Source organism: Epinephelus fuscoguttatus, linkage group LG18, assembly GCF_011397635.1.
Source record: "Epinephelus fuscoguttatus linkage group LG18, E.fuscoguttatus.final_Chr_v1".
Classification (NCBI taxonomy): domain Eukaryota; kingdom Metazoa; phylum Chordata; class Actinopteri; order Perciformes; family Serranidae; genus Epinephelus; species Epinephelus fuscoguttatus.
Genome location: NC_064769.1, coordinates 17892520 through 17913824, shown reverse-complemented (window position 1 = coordinate 17913824; position 21305 = coordinate 17892520). Strand labels below are relative to the sequence as shown.

Below are 21305 nucleotides of genomic sequence, written 5' to 3'. Positions count from 1 at the left end.
ACATGACAATAATCCGCTGCATCCCCATAAAGTCCCACAGTATAGGCACTTGTGCTTTCTAAAAGGTACTTTTTTATTGATGCGGGTTGCAATAACAGCCAGTAAATCTGTGTGAGGGACGAGGTTAGTGTATGTTGGAATGCTGTTTAATAGGCTGTCAGACCAGAGAGCTCACCAGCTAGCCACGAGACCTTTATGTAAGAAGATAGCCAGCATGACCTGGAGGAGAAAGTTAACAAATGAGGTCGTAGTCTTGTCATTTTTGGAACTCTAAATGTCCATATTTCTCCGTTTTGGAGTCCATATAATGCCTGTCACAGTTTCCTGATAACAAAGGTGCTGAACAGCCAAAATCCCAAAAGCTATTCCAAATACTTACTTACACTTAAAAGCAGGAAATTCTCACATTTGATAAACTGGAAAACAGAATTCTGGCGTTTTTTTCCTTGGCAAAAAAAATCTCTGCTTAATTATAGATCATCAGAATTGTTCTCAAATCATTTTTGATTGACTAATCAATTAATCAGCTAATCCTTTCAGCACTGACACAAGTAATAAGTTGTCAAATGCATGCAGGAAATCATAACCGAGCAATAATTCATGTACAATACATATTATTTCAAGTCTTCTTTTGCTGGATCAATACTCACACCTGATTCCAGTGATAATAACTGCGCTTCAGCCTCCACTATCATGCACAAATGTCTCATTCCCAACATCAAGGTGTGATCTGCATCCTCCTGTCTGTGTCCCCTGTCTCTTTGTCTCAGCCGTATCCTCTAACCAGGACACTTTGTGTGTCATTAGCGTTTTGTTCAGTCTTGGACTTCCCTGTAGGAGCCCCTGCCAGTGAGCAACCGCTGTGGCACTGGCCAGTCATAAATATTCTCAACAAGCCAGCTGATGGATGGTCTCTTTCTCCCTCGGTTTGAAAGGGATGTTCACAGGGGCCAGCGCGATGGCCAACAACGCCAGGGCGAGTGAATGAAAGCTTGTTCCACGAGGGAATAACCTCGGCTGAGATGTTGACAGAGACGTAATCGCTGTTTTTGACTGTTACGTGACAGAGGGAAAATTTAAGACGTTAGACACTGGAGCGCTGCTGGATTTATTTCAGCGTCAGTGCAAAGAAATTCAAACAAGATGCTTTTGAATAGCTTCAGATAGTGTTTTGAATCCTGTTTCTTTCTGCTTACAGTCACAAAAACTACTCAAACACAAGAGAGGGAAGAACTGCAAGTGCTTTGTTTGAATTTTTAAAGATATTAGTTTCTAAGTATCTAAATCCATACTCTGTGACACATGTTTCTTTAGCTTTGGTGTAACCTGTGTAGTGCAACACAGGCCGGCTGCTGTTGCTTGTGGACAACCTGCATGATCACCTAAAAAGCCCTCAGGACCCCTATGTTGTTGTGGTTCTCAGCAGCCTGCGCCTGAGCTCAGTCTACCGCATGCCTTTCCACTTGGCTGCCTGTTGTAGTAGGACAGTTAACTCGCTGATTGCAGGATGAAAACTGTGAAAACACACTGCTCAATCTCCTCCACCCTCAGAAAACCCGGTGACTACTGCAAAAATGATACTGCCTGTGGAGTCCAAAAAACACCTTTTTTCAGATAAAGAGTGTGAAAGTGGGGTTTCCGCTGTGTGCTTGCTGCTGTCTGTCAAAATCTTATTAACCTTCCTTTCTCTAGGAGACATCATTATGGCATCAATTCTCATCTGAAATATATTAGCTTTTGTGTGCTTCTTCACATTCACACTAAATGATCTTCCAATTTATAACCCGGTGAGCCGTTTTAGTGGATCAGCATGTTAAACTATTATTTGCTGGAGATCAGAGAGGCTTTTTTTATTCTCTGGCTTTAGAAATATTTGACAGAGGCAGCAGAAGGGCCTACGCCTTCTTTCCAAGTTAGTTGCTTGGCAATGCAACAGAGTTCCAGCTCGATTTCCAGTCAAATGATTATTTCAAGTGGAGGCCAAAGCAATGTGCACTTGACGAGGACAAAAAATGTATTTATCCATTGTTTATACATGCCAAAGCTGCAGATACATGCCAGAATAAGTGGTGGGTTTATTTTGGTAGCATTTGGAAATTGTACTTAAAGCGATGTGAGATTAGTTTTTAGGTTGTAATCAGATCCTAAAGTGTTATTCTTTGTAAAGGCATGTTGATTTTAGCCTCTAGACTGAGATGTCTTATTATAAACAGGCTTAAAGGTGAAATATGGTGCTTTTTCTCTCGCACCATTAACCCGTGTTAATGATTACCTAATAACAACATCAGCTATTGGTTCACCTTTGCACAGCAGACACACATTTAAGCGTGCCTCCCTCGCTCTTATGACTTGTCAATCACAACTGGGCTCGCGTGTCTGTGACGATTAAATGGGATACTGTACCAGAGAGAAGAGGTTGGAGTGGCAGTCCTCAAGGCTTGCCCCGTTAGCCACCCAATTCGCTGTTGTAGTCATAATCGTCCGCCGTTGGGGTCGTCAGCGCTGGGCATGTCGAAATCCTACATCGGTATCAAGCACCGAGCAGGGCTGACAAATCGGTTTCCCAAAACAAGCAGGTTTCTAACCTCACAAGAGGTCCAGATAATAGACTCGATCGGATGGTCGGGCAGAGGAATGGGCGTATTCAAAAAGAAGAAGTGCAAAATGCATCCATGGAGCCCCAGCGGATATAATGTTGTAATGTAAATCCAAAGCGTGCGCGGGGATCAAAACATTGTTACAAACCAGGTCAGGCGATTCCAAATGTGATCATTGTCAAAGGCGGAGAGCACAGACATGTATCCATTTCAATCCACACACAGAGGAAGATCAGCCTGTTTCCATATCAGTCTTTCCGCTGATAGTTTCATCATTAAATGAGCATAATCCATGGGGGGAAACGACTCCTTTTTTTTCTTCCGCGGCCGAGGAACAGCCCCACAACACACACAACAACAACAAAAAAATGCAAAAGAGTCAAAACTTGTTTTAAAAATACAACACGCTCTGCAAAAAAACAATTAAAGCGGAGACATTACATGCAGGATTCCGTCTGCTCCACAAGCTGATGCACCACTTGTGATAGTTTTCGAGAATTGCATGAGCTATTTATAGCCGTCTTTCTTACCACAACCGTTCCTCTCACAATGTAACCCAGTCTGCCTCACACAAACAGGCGCTGCGAGCAGGAATGTTTAATCCCTCTGTTGCTCTTCAATTAAACGGACCGCAGACGAAGGGGTCGCTGGTTAAAAAAGAGGAAAAGGAGCCGGGGTGTTCCTCCGTGGCAGGGCGGACAAAAGTGGAGCGGGTTCCCATGTAACCCCCCGAATCATGAGTCTAAGCGTTCAGACAAGAAAAACTATTCTTACACTCCACCAGCAGGAAAACGACAAGCAGGCTTCTGTAGACCGAAAAAAATCCTTCCTTCCTTTCAGTTTTATATCATTACGAAACGTCCTCTCGCGGCCTCAATCTTGCACAAAAAAATCTGATGTTTTTTACAGTTCAAGTAAACGTGACAGTCCTTGTCTGGCGCCGATCGCTGACATAAAGACTATGTTGCATGCTGCAGATTTTTCCTTTTCTAAACCAGCACGACATTTAAAAGCGAATCCTCCTCCTTCTCGGTTTGGTTATTGAATTAAATCCTCAAAACATGCGCACGGGTTCCTCAGCAGCGACTCGTTGCTCGTTGTTTGTCTCTGGGAGCGTGTTATTATATTGGTAAATAAGTGTGCGCGCAGCCCTGAGAGTGTGTCATCCTCACCCTCTGTGTCTGTTTGCTTTACGCGCAGCGCCGCTGGAGCATTTTTTCGCGCACGATCGTCCAGCCCACCACGCATTGTAATGTAATGGCGGTCGGAAGCGTACTACCGAGACTCGCCTTCCCATTTGACCAAGTTTGTGCTCACGTGATCAAAGTCTGGGATTACAGTACTGTTTAGTATCTTTGATATGAGACTGGATGCGACACTGGAGACGCCGTGTCTGTCGCGCGCGATGACAGTCAGCACTTCCTTTATTATTGCGCTCTTTGTTGTAGATGTTGTCTTTGTTGTTCCTGGTCAGCTGCCTATTTAAAAGTGTTTAAAGAAAGGTTTTTTATAGGCTATGATGTGGGTTTTTTTCATCGCTGTATGCTGTCTTTCTGTGATGCATTGGTTACATAATGTAACTGTGTTCTCACAACAGAGGATGTGACAGAATAGAGGTCAGAATGACTTACTGAGCTCACACTAGGTTTCATAAGAGCCATCTATGTAGGTTAGTCTTACACTTACCAGATTCACCACTTCGTAACACTTAATTACCTCAAAAAACATATCAGAGATGAAGAAATGATAAGAATCATACTTAAATCAAGCACTGCTTTAATTGCAAGTTATCCAAATTGGTTGTAGGTGAAGAGGTGAAGTTCCCCCACCCTTAGACACCTATATATATATATATATATATATATATATATATATATATATACATATATTAATAGGCATAAATTTTATTTAAAAACATTTCTTTATGTGTAAATATTATCTTATGTATCATTTTTTTATTTGTATTATATTTACAAATAAAAAGAAAAAAAAAGATTTTTTTTAAGTAAAATGTATAAATGTGGAAGACATCACTGGTGGTAAAAGCCCACCCAACAATTATTATGTTTTCCATGTGCTTTTGATTTCCCGGCATTGGTAGCATGTCCTGGATAGCAACAGCAGATGCAGAAGGATAGGTAGCGTGTAATATGCTTTCAGCTAAAAAGAACTAAAATCCAAACAGTAGACAAACCAACATGATCTCATCCTTGCTCATCATTTTCACGCTTGGGCAGAAGCCCTCAGCAGTATTACAAGTATTACAATCACTGTGATTGACATTTGTCACATGAGTCGAGTCACGTGACCAATGTGTGATGTGACAAAATAACTCAGCATTGACTTAAGTTACCCTCTGGGTCAAAGTCCTGTGCAGACTATCACACTCTTAAATCTATACATACAGAAGCTAAAGGGTGTCCCCAGCATCATTACAGTGATGCCACACACTGCCTAAGTGGCATATTTTGACACCCTGTGAGTGAGACCAGGACCAAAAAAGTTAGTGATCATAGCTGCTGAACATAGTGGCGTATTTAGCAGCCAGGGGGCCAAACATTTTTCTCAGTATTTGGTGGAGACCAAAATCAGAGGTAAAAGGAGAGTGAACTTTGGACTTGCATTCATCATGTGGCCACAAACATGACTCCAAATGAATGCTATTGTTTTTCTGTATCCACTGGGTGTGTAAATAGGCAACAGTTTGCTGACACATTCGCCATATAAACTTTAAAAGGTAAAAATATTTTTCAAGTTTAAATGGAGCAGTTCTTTCAAGGAAATAATTCTTGAAAGCTCAATTAACTGAGGTCTAACTCTTCTTTTCTGCAACTTGTAATTATATCATCATTACACCAGAGTTGTTTTTATTTGGAAATTTTTTTTGAAAAATAAACCATTTGAGTTATTTCCCATGATTAAATTCTGGTGGAGAAATACTGAATTGTTCCTTTATTCACTTTGTTGGCCTGAAAGTAATAACATTTATATGTACTGAGTCTTAAGATACTCCTCCCCAAGGTTGCCAAACCCCCCAAAATTCTCACTGGGGACTTTTCTCTTATTCATCCTACTATCCAGTCATATGTGATGCATTGTTGTATTTACATAGACATATTGCTAGTTGTTTTGTTTACACTATTTTTTATAAAAGCGTCAGTTGCTTCTTCTGTTCTCAGGTGCTGCCCTTTGAGGCTGAAGAACAAAGATTATTAACACAGTCACAGTTTCCTGAGGTAGACGAAAGAGGCCATCCAGGAGTCAGAGCATCAAATATTTGTGTTATTATCAATAATTTATTTTATTATAAATATGCACTGCATATGCTTGACTCTTCTTTAAGTGTGGACAACAAATGTAAGTGGATTTAGTGGTTTCTGATTTTAGATTTAAGCTCACTCTACATGTCCTCACATTTCTTAAATTTATCTCTTTTTTTTTTTTACAAGTAAGGAAATATTTTCCTGGATTCTGCAGAGTGCTGTATCTCAACTGTAATTCCAGTCATGAATAAACAGGAAAATGAATTATAATCAATAGCTACAGACCTCTGCACACGGATCCCCCTAGAGGTCTTTAAAAAGATTCAGTAGTTAGTTTATTCAGTCAATAAGCTTTTATCCCTCAATCACATTGTCCCTTACCGAAAAATATCCCATTGAATCGAAGGAGCTTTTTCATTTGCAATCATAAAAGAGCAATGATTTTCTGAAATGCCTACACGCTGTAAAATACCTATTATCAGGCCCTCTCTCCAGGAATTTAGTTTGCATGTCAGTGCGACTGCATGAAGACTCAGTTGAAACTGTGTTTGAGACTAAATTAGTTAGAAACAGTGACAAGAGAAGTTTCTTTTCCTTGCCAGGTTTTCCACTGAGCATTGGTATTTGAGTGATTAAGTCTTATTTAAGCACAAGAGCAACTGTAGTCAAATGAATGCATGACACAGGATTTTTTTTATTTTGATGTTGCAGCATCAGGAGTTTTACATTCTCTCAGAGAGACATTTGAACATCAACCCACCATCATGTGATATGTATAAACGGATGCACAGTGGCAGTAGTTTGGTATGTGTTTTATAATTCATAGGCTGAATTTCTACATGTAAAAGATGTTACCTCGGAGTGTAAATCCAACAGAGCTATTTATAGACAACTGGATATTCTCTCTGCTGCCATACATCTCTCAAAAAAGACCGTAATATACTGACACATCCAATCTATTATGATATAAGTACATTTCAGACATTAATCACTTCATACAGCTTTATGTATTTGAGGAAGCAGCTTGCAGCTGGTACATATTGCCACATAGAGGGAGCCTTTAGTCCAGTGATTCCTCTTATATCTTAAAAGCAGGGGGGGAAGATATGAATCAGATGGATGAGCGAGGGCTTAGCCTGGCGGTTATTGATCCCTTTGCTCCAGGAATGATCCAGAACTCATTTGGAGACTTTTTTCCCTCCCTTTTGTTCGATACATCCTTACAGGCTTTCAAAAGACTCTCACACACGGTTTTGCACACTTGGTGTGGAGCTGATAGGATGAGATGCTATCAGCTTGAATAAATCTATTTCAATATGCCACATATTTCTGCTCATCAGGCCCCCACTGACTTGATCTGTGTGTGAGGAGAAAAGATGCATTACTGTCCTGATTAAAGGTAATGTGTTTGTCTAGACAATGTGTTTAGTCTTGTTTAGGATGGAGAGGACAGGCATCTGTGTGTGTGTGTGTGTGTGTGTGTGTGTGTGTGTGTGTGTGTGTGTGTGTGTGTGTGTGTGTGTTTAATGTGTGGCTCTGCCAAAAGATGTGTGAATCTTTCATTTAGTCTCCTGTCATAAACTGACAAGGCGCAGTAAGTTAAATATAAGCAAAGGTCGCACATCTTTTTGTAACACATAAAATATGTTTCTTACTGTTCTAATAGTCCTCCTGTCAGTGTTTCACATTGTTCAAATGTTTCTTATTTTTGTCCTTTAAACACATTTTTCCATTACACAGTAAAACTATAAATCAGAATCGAAACTGGGAATTAAAAGAAGTGACAAAATACTAAATCTGGACCAAATAGCATCACTCAGCATAATTAAATATTTCCCACTCACTCTAAATTATGTGAGTGCTACTAACTCTGACACACATATTTTTCAGTGCATGAATAAAACAAAGTAATACCTACATTTACAAAGGCTTGGTAGATAAATTTAACATATTGTATGCCCCCCTAAAACTGTTATTTTTTTTAATTGATGGTACAGCTTTTGATGCTACAGTGACTTCCTGTTTACATAGTTACACAGTAGCAGCCCAGTCTTCAGAAGAAAATGTTGGCATTGTATATTTCTGCAAACCACAGATATGTTACATTTGCATGTTTCATATGCATCATTTCAAAGTTTCTAAAGTGATGTAAGATATATGAGAGGATTTTCTTATCGGGAGATATGGAGGATGGTGGATGGCATGACTTCTAAGCAAGATGCGAATAAACAACAAAACCGGCTGTTGAATTATTGCTGCATCTGCAGCAGCTTTTTAGTTACTAAACAAAGGTGTTTTTTTGGCAAAACCTGGGCACCTTTTGGCGACTTGTCGCTGTGTTTCCAACAGGGATAGAGCCACGACAGAAGTTGTTCTTTGCCAAAACATCCCAGCTGGGATTTTCCAATCCAAAGTAGGTATTTTAAGCCAAACACGATCTTTTCATAATCATAATTAAGTGTTTTTTGTGCCATAACCACACGATAGCCACAGCGTTCCATATTCGGTGACTACCTTGACGGCTGCATCAGAGAACAGTTAAATGAAAATGTCAGGACAGCTGAGGAGCTCAAGTGATCTTCACAGGGAAGAAAGCGAGAATGACTGGCAGGATGCTGCAGGCATTTACAAAGGGGGACGAGCTGTCTCCTGACAGACGTGGTTTTATCGTAGCTTCCACGATCAGTCACGCCTGAAGACGCTGCCCATGGTGAGATACTGAGCAAGGTTTGAAAGAGAACATTGAGTTTCAACGTATCTGCTATATAATAATGTACAAATGTAATGTATCGGTGGTTGGCAGCAAATTATAATGCAAACGTTTACTCTGGTGACTGGGTTGTGATTGGACAAGGCCATAGATGTCCTTAAATGGTGAAATAAGATGTAGTAAATCACAAGTCTAAAACTAGCTGATACCTGCTAAGAATTTAAACACAAACTCCGTAATGAATTTATGAACAATTGATGCATAACCCAGTCAAGGACTCTCTGGGTGTTGTTTGACCAGTTTTGATTGACAGCACAAGTGTCATCATTCTGATTCAAATGTTGTTCAATCCTGATTGGTTTAAACGTATGTGACATCACCTTTTTCCAACACTTCAAACTGGTGTGAAGAGAACAGACAAAAACAAAAATCTTTCATGTAAAATTACTAAAACTGTTCCAAATTTGACAGAAGATTGTGTGTTCTTGTGCTGTGGGGTCCCATCGCTCATTGTAAGGGGCTGAATTTACTGAAAATAGGTTTTCAGGGCCGTTAATACATTAAAAATAGGTCATGATGACAAACACTGCTTCTGCATGTTCTTCCAAATGTTTTGCATACAGCTAACTGTTGGAGCGCTCATTATTAATTTAGGACGAGCATACTGCAAGGGATGATGCTTGCACGGACATGGAAGGGTGTTTATCATTCATACCCAGAGAGGAATGTGGTTTCTCTTAAGAACAAGCAGCAGCCTCTCAGTATCTTCATTAGTGATTGATGGATCACCACTCGCAAAGTTAACACACACCTAGCAGCAAATTCTCTCCATAAAATCAGATGAGAGTTTCTCCTCTCACCGCAGCTCCAATACCTCTCTGGCATTTCCTGGAGCGCAGAGAGTCTGGCTGAGAAGAATAGATGGTGTGCATTATAATGAACATGGGCTGACACCGCCTCATCCATCATTCCACCCAGGAAAATTATAGCAGTGCCAGAGAGAGAGGGAGAGAGAGCAAGACTTTAAATCACAGGACGTCTATAGGTCTAACTCTTCTTAGACTGTCATCCACTCATTGTTGTGGTTTTCTAACTGTCCAGTCCACTTCTGATTTTGCTCTCAGAAGGAGACTGTCTAACCATTTGTCTGCCTGTCAGTTTACTGTATACCCACTGTAACTCTCCTAATGTATGTTGCCTTCAATATGCTTCTGTCTGTTACACTCACTTGCTTATTATGTGTCCATCTACTTTATTTTCCTGTTACTGGATCATCAGCTACCAGTTATTTTCATTAACAAATGATTGATTTTTAAGATTATTTAGTCTACAAAATGGCAGAACATAGTGGAAAATGGTCTCAGAGGCCAAGGTGACATTTAAGAAGCTGCAACCTGTGTATTTTCAACATTTTTTTCCCATGCTGTACGGTACTATGGGTGGTAATGTCGGCCTGTTGGACGGTCAATTGCTCCACCACTTTGGTTCAGACTGAAATATCTAGACAACTACTGGATGGATTGCCATGAGATTCAGTACAGACATTCCTTTTCCCCAGAGGATGAATCTTAATGACGTTTGGGATCTCCTGACTCGACCTCTAGTGCCTGCAGCAGGTTGACAGTGTTGTTTTTATTGAAATATCTCAACATTTACTTGATGGATTGTCACAGAGTTTTGCACACTTTCATGGTCCCCAGAGATGAATCCCACTGACTCTGGTGATCATCCTCATTAGTCCTCCAGCACGTTCAGGAGGTTGGCATTTTTGTTTTTTATTTAAATAAATCAACAACTAGACACAGTTAACCATTTGATGGATTGATGTAAAATTTGGTACAGTCATGGTCTCCAGAGTTTGAATTACTGATAAACAGCTTTGACCTGACCTTTCTTGTTGCGTCATTATCAGGTCTTGTCAAATTCCAGCCCCCCAGGAAGTGTGCCAGGCTTTGAAGCCAATTTTTGTAGTGGAATTACAACTTCCCTCATCCAGGTAATTTCAAATACAGCCGTTAAAAATTTTTGGCTTCATGTGCCACTGAGCAACTTTCATAGAAATGAACAAGGTCCCACCTCCAACACTGTATCCACGTCTCTTTATACATCCATACCAAATACTTGCTAAACTAACGACACTCCCATCAGCCTCACCTGATTTTAGATGCAATCAGTTTGCCAGAAACTGCAGATGACAATTAGCCTGTATGGCTAAATCTGGTGCATTTACATAATGAATCCAAGTGCTCATGTTATTAAATGTGCAATGTCCTTTGTTAAACAATATAAACATAAACTAATTGGCTAATGTTAGCATGCTAACATGCTGACCGAAGACGATGACATATTTTGAAATCTTTCTTCTGCTCGTCCTGCCTCGCGATGATTGATGTTCCCTCCCTCTGTACTTTGCTGCTAATGACTGCAGTGCACTGTCTGTCTGTTGGCAAAGGATGCACTCCACTGACCATGATCCTCTCTCCCCTGTGAGCCCACTACACCCAGTATAATTCATCCTGAAGCTGGCTGTGCTCTTGTGTGATTTTATGCTCATTTCTCAACATGCCAAAGATTTGTCTCTGAGCACTGACACACAATTGAATTACACTGAGCACTCTTGTGCTTTTTGGGCTTTTTAATTAGTCTTGTTGTATCAAAGGATACACTGGAGGTGACAGTGTGTTTGTGTACCTGTGTGTGTCTGTGTGTCTGTGTGCGTCTGCCTGTGTGTGCGTGTTCATCTGTGATCTCGAATGATTCACTCAAGCACTGTGAAGACTGTTGTAATGGTGTTTCCGCAGCATATTGATTTCACGATGAGCAGACGATGTCTTTGTAAGATTACTCGAGAGAAGGGAAATTAGATGCTATCTCATAACAACAGAAGACGAGGAATCATATGGTATGTTATCTGATTTTGAAATTATGTCAAGCTGTCAAACTTAATGATTCCCAGATGACGTGTGTGGTTCAAGCCTCCTCTTATGTTGCGGATTACCACAGAAACACTGCAACTAGTAAATCAAGTGCGAGATGGGAAACAAAATATAGATTTTAATTTAAATTGCAAATAGCAGCTTAAAGTTATGCAGGGTAGGAGATAGCCTGAAGGTTAGAGCAAGGCCTTTAATCCCCTGTTGCCCCAGTAAACCTCCTCGGTGGCAACTATAGAAACCCGGTTGTATTGCATATTTCAACCTGCAAGTAGAAGAATATAGCCCAAGCCGCGTGCTGCACTTTCATGTAGAAATATTACCACAGATAGTGTGCTTTAAGTGACCAGCCAGCATTTCCACTTGGCTGCACCCTCTGATGCCACCTGAACAGAATTCAGTAGGAGCCTCCAAGCTCCTCATACATAATGTATTGCTGAAGGTCTGCTCAGTTTTCATGTTCTCCTAATTCATTTCACAAAGAGAGAGGGAGAGAGAGAGCACTGCCAGCATACAGAGCACACAGCCTGTATCACGCCGTACGCTGTCAAAGCAGGAATCACCACTTCATCACTGACAGTTTCTTTGTTGAAACAAGCGCCGTCATGTTGCTCTTTGTTGGGTTTGAATCTTTATTAAGCAAATACACGTGAATCCTGTTGTCATAAAGAGCCTGACTTCCTCATATACACCATATTTGCAGTTGCCAGAAATGATCCTAAAGACAATATCATTCATTTCATTTAACTTATGTGTCTTTTGTGCTGATTATAACCCTGCATTTTGAGCTTGTATATGTCTTCTGACATGCTTCAACTGATTATATGATGCTTGCCTGCATTCTAACGTTACTGTTTCACAATAAATCACTATCTACAGTATTAATGATGTCCTACCCCCCTCCAGAGTAAAGAGCTTGATCAAGTCAACATAACAGGATAATCCAGCAGAATTCGCCATGCTCTTTGTCTTCACGTTTCAGAGGCAGAAACTGATATTTATTAGTTTAATGCTCGGTGACACGGCACTGGCCTTGCCCTTCATTTTTTATGTGGCCTTGCCTTATTTCTTTTGTGGCGTGATTTGATGTGCCGTGATTGTCTTTTGTTTCTCTTTTGCTCACAGCATAAAATCATTCATGAAAATCAATCCAAACATAGCCCGCTCTTCTGTTTCTCAAAACGTAGCCTTCTGCTGACCTCAATAAATCGACCAGTGAGCGTTAAACATTTCAGTTAGTGCCCTTAAAGTGGCCTTTCCACAAATGCAGTCCTCCAGTAAAGGGGGGGCCCTGAGAGCTGTGCGTGTGTGTGTGTGTGTGTGTGTGTGTGTGTGTGTGTGTGTGTGTGTGTGTGTGTGTGTGTGAGAGAGAGAGAGAAGGAAAGAGAAAGAGGAGCAGGAGTAACTAGCCTGCCATTGTAGCATAATAAAATTATGGCCCATTGTCCACTAATGATTGTGTCTGATCATTTTAGTTGATGTTATTTTAAGGGAAGGGATACTGTTCAGTCTGCCCTTTATCTCTGTGTCGAATGAAAAACGAAAGTCAAGAGTCATGGCTCTAGAGACGGCAATGTTGGCCTGTCGGTCAGCCCACCACTTTGATCCAGACTGAAACATGTTGTGAAATATCTCAATATCCACAGGATGGATTGGATCAGCACCAACTTTTCTGGTTCCCATTGGATAAATCCTACTGACTTGGTGATCCCTTCAGTTTTTCTTCAGCACCAGTATGTCCTTTAGAGTGAGATATCTCAACAGTTGCTGGGTGGATTACCATATAATTTTGTGCGTATATTCATGTTCCCCCTTAGGATGAATTTTAATAACTTTTTCCTCTCTTCATTTTTCTAACACCATCATCAGGTTTATGACTAAATACCTGCAGAATGATGTTCCCATCCTTCTCAGGGTCACAGTTACTGTGCCATGCCATTGTTCTGACAGCCAAAATTCTAAAGCCCCATTAGCCCGAAAAATGTCCCATTGAACTGAAAGCCAATTTCTCTGACAGCCCTTTATCCCCACAACAAACTGCCATTGCTCCCGAGTCCCATTTCACCAAAAATACACACTCCCTGCAGTTAGTTTCAGTTTCCCACCAATACCAGGTGTTTTTACCGACCCTTAAAGGCATTTCTCAGCAGCATGAAAGCCACTGAACCCCTCCCTGCTTTCCAGTGGCTTTTATTGCCACCAAACTCAAGTGTTTTAAACCAGATCTTTTCTTATCCATAACCAAGTGGGTTTTGAGCCTAAAAATAACAACATATTCACCACTGCATTGTTGAGAAATGCAGTTTTAACTCATCCACTACAAAATAAGGTTTACAGAAATGTACAATGTGACTTTTTCTAGCGATTGGGTTGTCTAACTGCAGGGCATGTGTATTTTTGGAGAAAAGGGATGTCAGAGCAGTGGGTGTTTGTTTTTGGGGTGACATGCTGTCTGAGAAATGGGCTTTTGGTCCAATGGGACATTGTTTGGACTAACGGATCTTCGATATTTTGAGCTGTCGGAACAGTGGTGCAGTCCAAGTTTGAGAAGGTTACCTAGCCACTTGAAAATAGTCTTGTCTCACTGTTTTATAGTATGACAATGCTGTGGTTAAGGTCTGGTTAGGTTTAGGCACAAAAAGCACTTGGTAAGGGCTACTGAAAAGTCAAGGTTTGGGTTAAAACAGTCACTCGACATGGAACATGACTGTTTGCAAATCTTGAGTCACCATCTATGACCCAGTCTTAGCTGTACTTTGTGTTAAGTGCTATCTTACAAGCTAATGGTGTGCTAAACCAAATCAGACATTATGGTTAACTTTAGACTGGCTAAGCATCAGCACGTTAGCATTGTCATTATGAGCATGTTAGCATGCTGATGGTAGCATTTAGCTTAAAGCATCCTTTTGCCTAAGTGCAGCCTTACAGAGGAGCTAGCATTGTTGGCGATGCTTTCCAACCATGCTTGCATTTGTTTATCCTGTCTGGTTCAGGGTTGGTTCGGTTCAGCTCCCTGTAATCGCAACAGGATAGGTCCTGAGGGCTGGAACCTATCCCAGCGTTCCCTGGAAAAGAAGCCTCTCCATTCCCCAGTATCCCTTTGTAACTTCTGTCATTGCCAGTTTTTCTCTTGGCCAAGGACCTCTGCGTCCGGTGCCACATTGGACTGGTGGCATCACTTACCTACAGTATTCATTTACAGCTGCTGCTTTACTTCCTATTCAGACCTCTCCAGTATCCTTTGCTCTCAGGCAGCAGATATTATCTTATCCCAATTTGTAATTTACACATAGCACAAAAGCAGTGCAGAAACTAGAGCTCTGTTTTCTCTATTGAATCACCTTTTAGCACCTGTTACTTTAGAGGGGTCAGGTGCCTTTGAAAGGGCAGATGCTTGAGAGAAATAATGGAAACTGAAGACCGAAGAGCCAAGAAGGCCCCCACAGTTTACAAGCTGAAGTTTATACAACAGTTTCTGTATTTTAGGAGGCAGAGGAAACTGGATTAGGGCCCACATTTTGTTTTTTATTATAAAATGTTGAGTAGCATTGAAGGCTTTACATATTAATCTATCACCCTGAACACACAGGGTTAAATAAAACATAATATCAGCAAGGATCAAAACATTCATTTTCTCAACGTCTGGAAACCCAAACAAGGCAACTAAAAGGAGAGTTCCAGTTAAACGCCAACTCCCCCACTTTGTACTTATATGGACCTTACAGTTAAAGCGAGAAAAGAGGATTACAGCTGATGTTGTGAAAAGAAATTAAGGCATGACATGACTTTCTCTGTGTTCAAGACATATTTTAATGAAAAAAGAATAATGAAAATAAGCTCAGACAACAACCTTGTAGCAAAACCAAATATTCATTTTTTTAGCAGCTTCTCTGTATCTGACATGATGTATTAGGCGAACTTTTTCTTTTTATTAGACTTCACTTTATTTCCAATAATAGACATAATCCAGTTTTGTATTACCTGATGGAAAGAAAATATAATTACATTTAGTTGTATTGTGACAAATATATTTCTAGTTTAAAATTCTTCAAATGACATTATGTGTGGTAACGCAATTACACAGCTTTTGCAAATTGTGAGTTAGTCTAGTGTGTGCACAGTAATTTAGGGATTATGTATCTGAAATGTGCACATTGCAAACTACAATTTAACCCTCCAAACTGTAAATGAACTAAAGCAAGAGTGACAGATATTTATGTTTGCTTGTCCCGAGAGAGGGCTTGTTTTTCTGCATCTGGCTGTATGGTTATCAGTGTGGGGGTGGATGCAATTGAAAGGCTGGGAATTCCTGAAAAAAAAAAAAACTTGGTGAGACGAGTGAGAAGGAGAGAGGGAGGTCTTTTGGCCACTTGTGGCCTTCACAAGCCAGGCACAAATATAGAGGGACATGGCAATCTGAGTGACAGATGAACAATGCTCCCATTTTCCAGCCCCCTGCGAACAGGCCCATCCATCACGGGAGGGGAGATTAATTCAATTCATCAGCTTTTTGTCTCCTTGGGCCCCCTAATGCCACCTGATATTGCTCAAGGGGGACTTATAAATGTTTGTGCATTTGATCTGAGCCCGCTTGCTTGACACTGAATTAAAACATTACTCTTTACGCTTAGCAGTACACTGGTTTTGCCAACAGCCTGCCTGCCAATCCTGCCATAACTCTGATTAAGATGAATTCCTCTGAAGAGGAAAATGTTGGCCAAAGGCAGGGAACAACAACAAACTCGAGTTTGCAAAGTGAGAAATAGCTTTGGCTGGTGGTTACAGACAAAATACAGGTTTTGCAAATGTTTCATAGAAAGAGCTTTTGATGAAAACGCTGAATCATCACAGTGCGGATGATTTTTCTCAAGGCTCAGAACATAAAGAGCAGCTTAAGGCCTATTAGCATGACCCTGTCGAAGGCTACTCACACAATGAGCAATCTATAAAACAACAAGTTCAACAAGTTTGGGCAGTTTCATCTCTGTTGGCAAACAAAAGAATGTGCGGTTTCTAAAAGACATCTTAGCAGATTTATTAATGATGTTGTCACTGGCCAGAGATCCACTGATTATCTTAATGAGTAATCTAAAATATACAGAAGCCTTTAGAGGCAAGTGAGAAAAAGCTTACTAATCCAAATAATGCCATAATATAAGAAAAACATTTTTTTTGCTAGGATAATCTTTAAGTTCCTTAAAAAATTCCTCTGTGAAATGGGTGAAAAAAAGAGTTTGTCCAGGACAATTTTGTCCAGTGACCATTTGTGGTAATACTGCAATAATCCCCTACAGCCCAAAAGACATTTTCTCATAGACCACCATTATAAAAGAAATGTCTGTTGACAAAAAAAACTGTTGACAGGACACCTTGAAGTGCAAACAAGTTCAATTATGAATCCCTCTATTATGAAATTTGGATCCATGGAGGCTTAATATTTGTAAAACTTTCCTAAAGTTGAGAAAAACTATTTGAAAATCTGTGACATCACCCCGATAAGATCTTGGAGCTGAGCAGGAACTCAGGGAACATATTCAGTGGGCTGTGTATCACAAGAAGTAAACCCGGCAGCTAGAAACTTTTTTGGCATATACGCCAGGCAAGCATCTCCACTGGACTGAATAGGCGCCATCTTGCCATCAGGTATCTAGTTATTATCAAAATCTATGGAATAAAAACATCCATGTTTTCTTCCAGGTTTTAACTGGTCCATGTACTATAAACACAAGGTATATACAGTATATGCTCGCAAGTTGAGTAACATTTCTGTCATGACTTTCTTTAAAACTAACCTGAAGGAAACATGAATGCTTCTCGTCCTTTTTAGAACATGGTAGTGGTGCACCACAACCCCATGACTCATACGGGTATCACAACAACAAAAATTATCCAGACGAAAGAAAGAAATTTCACCTGTCAAAAAACGTTTTGTGAAATGTCTCATGGTCTAAATGTGGAAAAATTGACAAAAAAAAAAATTAATCTGGCAAAAACTTTTTTTTAGATTAGACTTAGAAAATTGATCAGAATTTGTTTCTCTCAGTTTCTGTAAAAACTACATTTTAACATCTTGTTTATTTTTTAAAGTTATGCTCCCATGTGGGCTCTGAATCGGGGCTTCACCTGGTGTCACATATCATTAGAAATATATAAATTAACTCTGTAGTGACACAGAGCTAATAGCTGTAGTCCAGTCTAGGGGATAGGTGGAGCATGGCACAAACACAATGTTAGTGATGACCTCTAGTGGCTAGAACAAGAACTGACTAAAGGATATCAAACAAACATTGATTTTCAAGAGAAGCTGTTTACAGAGTCAAACTAAAGCAAATGTCCAATATTGATCTCTTATTTAAAACCTGAAGCTATGCTCTGTTTAAAAAGGGTTATAGACCATTAGAGTAGCTTTATACATAAATATTATGAACCTCTGCCACTGTCAAGATGATACACTTAACATACTGTATGGCTATGAAGAGTACTGTTCTTCTCTTAAGGACAAATACATGTAAAAGTTAAAATTTTTGATACTTAGAATATACATTAAAATACAGCTAAATAGATGAAAAACAATTATACTACTTTCAGAGAAAATATTTCTACCTTTTCTTTGGAAAGTAGCAGCTTTTGAAATTAATTTATCCATATGCGAATTTTAGTAAATTGGTCATTGTTTAAACATATGCTCGTAAAAAGGTAAGTTGGCCATGATGTCATTTCAAATGCAGATGCAAAGAAAATCAGGGATTTACTGCAGTTTTATTTGTAGGTCCACTGAAATAATTCAAACCTGAGGCATTTCCTTGTCAGAGACAATTGGTAAAGAGAAAAGGCTGTAGTTAAAAGAAAAACAAATTATAATGTGACATTTCTTGAGAATAGTTTACACAAAGTTTTTTATTTTAAGCATAATCCTGCTTCTGAGGCTTATAATGAATCCTGCCTCCTCTCCAGACACACATGTAATAGGCCGTGCTCAGACATCCCACTATAGACACCAGCAGGACGGACACGACCAGGACGATTTTCCACACTGTGGAGTCTTCAACTTCATCTGAATCTGACAGCGAACAACCAAAACAAAAATCAATCAGTGAATGTAGTCTGGACTGTGCAGTTTTAACAAAGAGACTATGATGCTTCAGATAATAAAAACTCCATTGTTACCAGCCCACCTTGTTCCTTCATGATATAAGGCTCTGGAGTAGTCAGCAAGTCGCTGTCCTCCACTGTCACCACTTCAAGAACTTCTGGTGGGCTCTTGGGCCACATCCTCTCCACCACTGCTAGAGATTGTCCATCAGTGTTGTCATACTGTGGATTCTCCTCAGCGATAATCCATCTGCCCTGGTAGTACTGAGGAATGCCTGTGGATGTTAAAATGTCAGGAGGGTAGGGCAGATGTCAACAGGATTTTCATGAGGAACTTTCACAAGTAAAATGTAACCAAACAAAGGCCAACACAAGAGAAACACTAGATGTTTTTTCTTACCTGACTGAGCAGTCGATGAGGCCAAAAGAACCAAGAACACAAGAACAAACATGACTGTGCTTACCAGTGTTTGGGTTTCCTTAAGCCCTTTATGTGAGCACTTCATTTATAGAATTGGCTTCAGCTGTGGCCTCCTGACTCAATCAAGACAAATTACTGCAACAGAGCTCTCAAGTCCTCAAGGCCTGATGTGCTTTTGGGTGCTTCCGTTTCATTGGTTAAACCGTCCCTTCACATCTCTTTCATCTGAGAGTGATGGCAGGTTGCTCAGGAAGTGGAAACTGTGCCGACAGACAGAGCAAGTTGTTATGCTGCCACTTGAAATCACACTATAGAAAGGTGTGCTGAGAAGGGCCTTGATGCAGACTATGTTTAGATCATGCTTCAATAATTTTCACTAAACTGAGCTGTCAGTCATTGTTACCCAAAACTGCAGAGTGGCTCTGCCTTAGTTGTTACCAGTAATTGTAATGTAGTAGAAGATAACTGCAAGAAATGGTTAAAAACAGACTTAAAGGGACCCAAAATCACAAAATGTAAAGGTTACTAAATTGTAACCCTAGTTCTATTAGCACAGGCAGAGCCCTCTACTGGACTCTATTAGTGCTTCTCAAACTGTGCATTCCAATAGCCATACTACCATACCATATAGTATGCCAGAAAAATATTTATAATGTCCAAATACATACTATGTCAAATGAAGTCTGCCAAAAATACCAGGATGTTCTACTACATCCAGTCTGATTTTGCACTGTGCTTTTTTGGCTATTCTGACCCACAGTCCTCTGCATGGCTGAAGATTCGTCACATTGACTGAGTAGGGGTACAATCAGATGACAGCTGATTGACATCTTTCAGAAGTCGCAATGATGGATGACAGCACATTCAAGTGATTGATGACCAGTGGAATAGTAATAAAAGGGATACTGATTGTTTAAGTGAACAATTTCATCATGAATATCACAAACAACATGACAGAACTGTAAAAATCACAGTGACAGAGAACTGCAGATGCAATATCACTGTCACAAATATAATACATTAGAATCTGCAGTCAGTGCAATTATAACTTTAAAATTAAACTATATACATTGCAAAATAACAACAGCAAATCTCTGCAGGTTGATCTCCATCTCTGGCATACTGGGTAAGTGGGGTTTGGTTTATCTTCAAGGTAACAGATATATAAGCAAGAAGGTCAAAGTTCGGGGCGTAATGTTATGAGAAAGTAGTGTGTCCTTATTGTGTGCATACTGCATGCAACAATACGTATTTTTATAGGAAGCTACAGTACCTGCTAAAAGTAAAAAAGAAAAACTATGCGATTTGTAACGTACCCAAAGACAATAGTCAAGGATGCTTCCTCGGTAGGACAGGTCCTTCCTAGTTGGGTCCTTCAGACACTAAGCAAGACTCCTTCCTTGCATTCAGTGAACACAAATTTAAATATGCTAGCAAGTGCCCATCTGTTCATCAGGAAGGGGCCCCGCCTTCAATTCTGGCAAATAGTGTGCAAAGAATTGACGATACCTCATGCATGAGGTATGAAAGAAGGACTCAGTCCTGATGTAGCCTCCTGAAATTCAGTCCTTAAAGGATCCTTATTTGACTCTGAGAAGCACCACATGGGTAATACTCTCTTCCAATCATAAGCGCTCATACACACACTGAAATTTACATAAATATAGCCAGCCAATCAGGACATGCCTACCTGAGTACCTGAAGACCCCACAGTACATGAAGCAGTAACACAAATCTGCCCACTATCCTACAACACTTTCTTCAGTGGGCGATGTAGGAAGGACAGGGCCTGTAGAGAGGAGGCTCTCCATGTGCTAATAAAAGTAGAAGTACAATATTGAACCATTTCAACAAAGAATGGGTCTGCTTCAAGTGTAATCTGTCAGCCAGTGGCAGCAACCATGTAAGTGTAAGCTGTCAAACAACAACTTTGGTCTACAGGGCAAAGCCATGGAAGATTTCCTAACTGACAAATAATAGTAAACAAGGACAGTAAAATTCACAGTATGATTTTATGCAAGCCTGAAAGTAATTCATTGGTTCTGCCTTAATCGCCCTCAAATTGTTTGTGTTTGTATGGGTCATGTGGTCATGGTGATGTATGCAACTCTTGCTGCTGAAATTTAATGCCAGCTTCATAACTTTCAAATGGTGTGAAGACCCCGCCTCCTTGGGACACTGGACCCACCCATAGAGTCCAGTGGAAGGCGGAGCCTGTGTGAGAGAGAACTGTATTCATTAGTGATTTAAACTGTGATGTGTGTGGTTTAAAAGAAAAATCAAACACAC

The 21305-nt window shown here is 40.2% G+C and overlaps 1 protein-coding gene across 4 annotated transcripts in view; it reads right to left on the bottom strand.

Moving 5' to 3' along the window:
* LOC125905718 (mediator of RNA polymerase II transcription subunit 13-like) overlaps positions 1-3829 on the bottom strand; it is a 98810-nt gene extending 94981 nt beyond the window's left edge. For 2 of the 4 annotated variants that reach the window (XM_049603887.1, XM_049603890.1), the window contains exon 1: positions 2404-3829. In XM_049603887.1, the coding sequence (XP_049459844.1) occupies positions 2404-2475 (72 nt within the window). In that variant the 5' untranslated portion in view covers positions 2476-3829. The remainder of the gene's footprint in view (positions 1-2403) is intronic. The other 2 variants (XM_049603886.1, XM_049603888.1) reach the window with 1 other exon arrangement.
* Positions 3830-21305: the final 17476 nt, after the last annotated feature.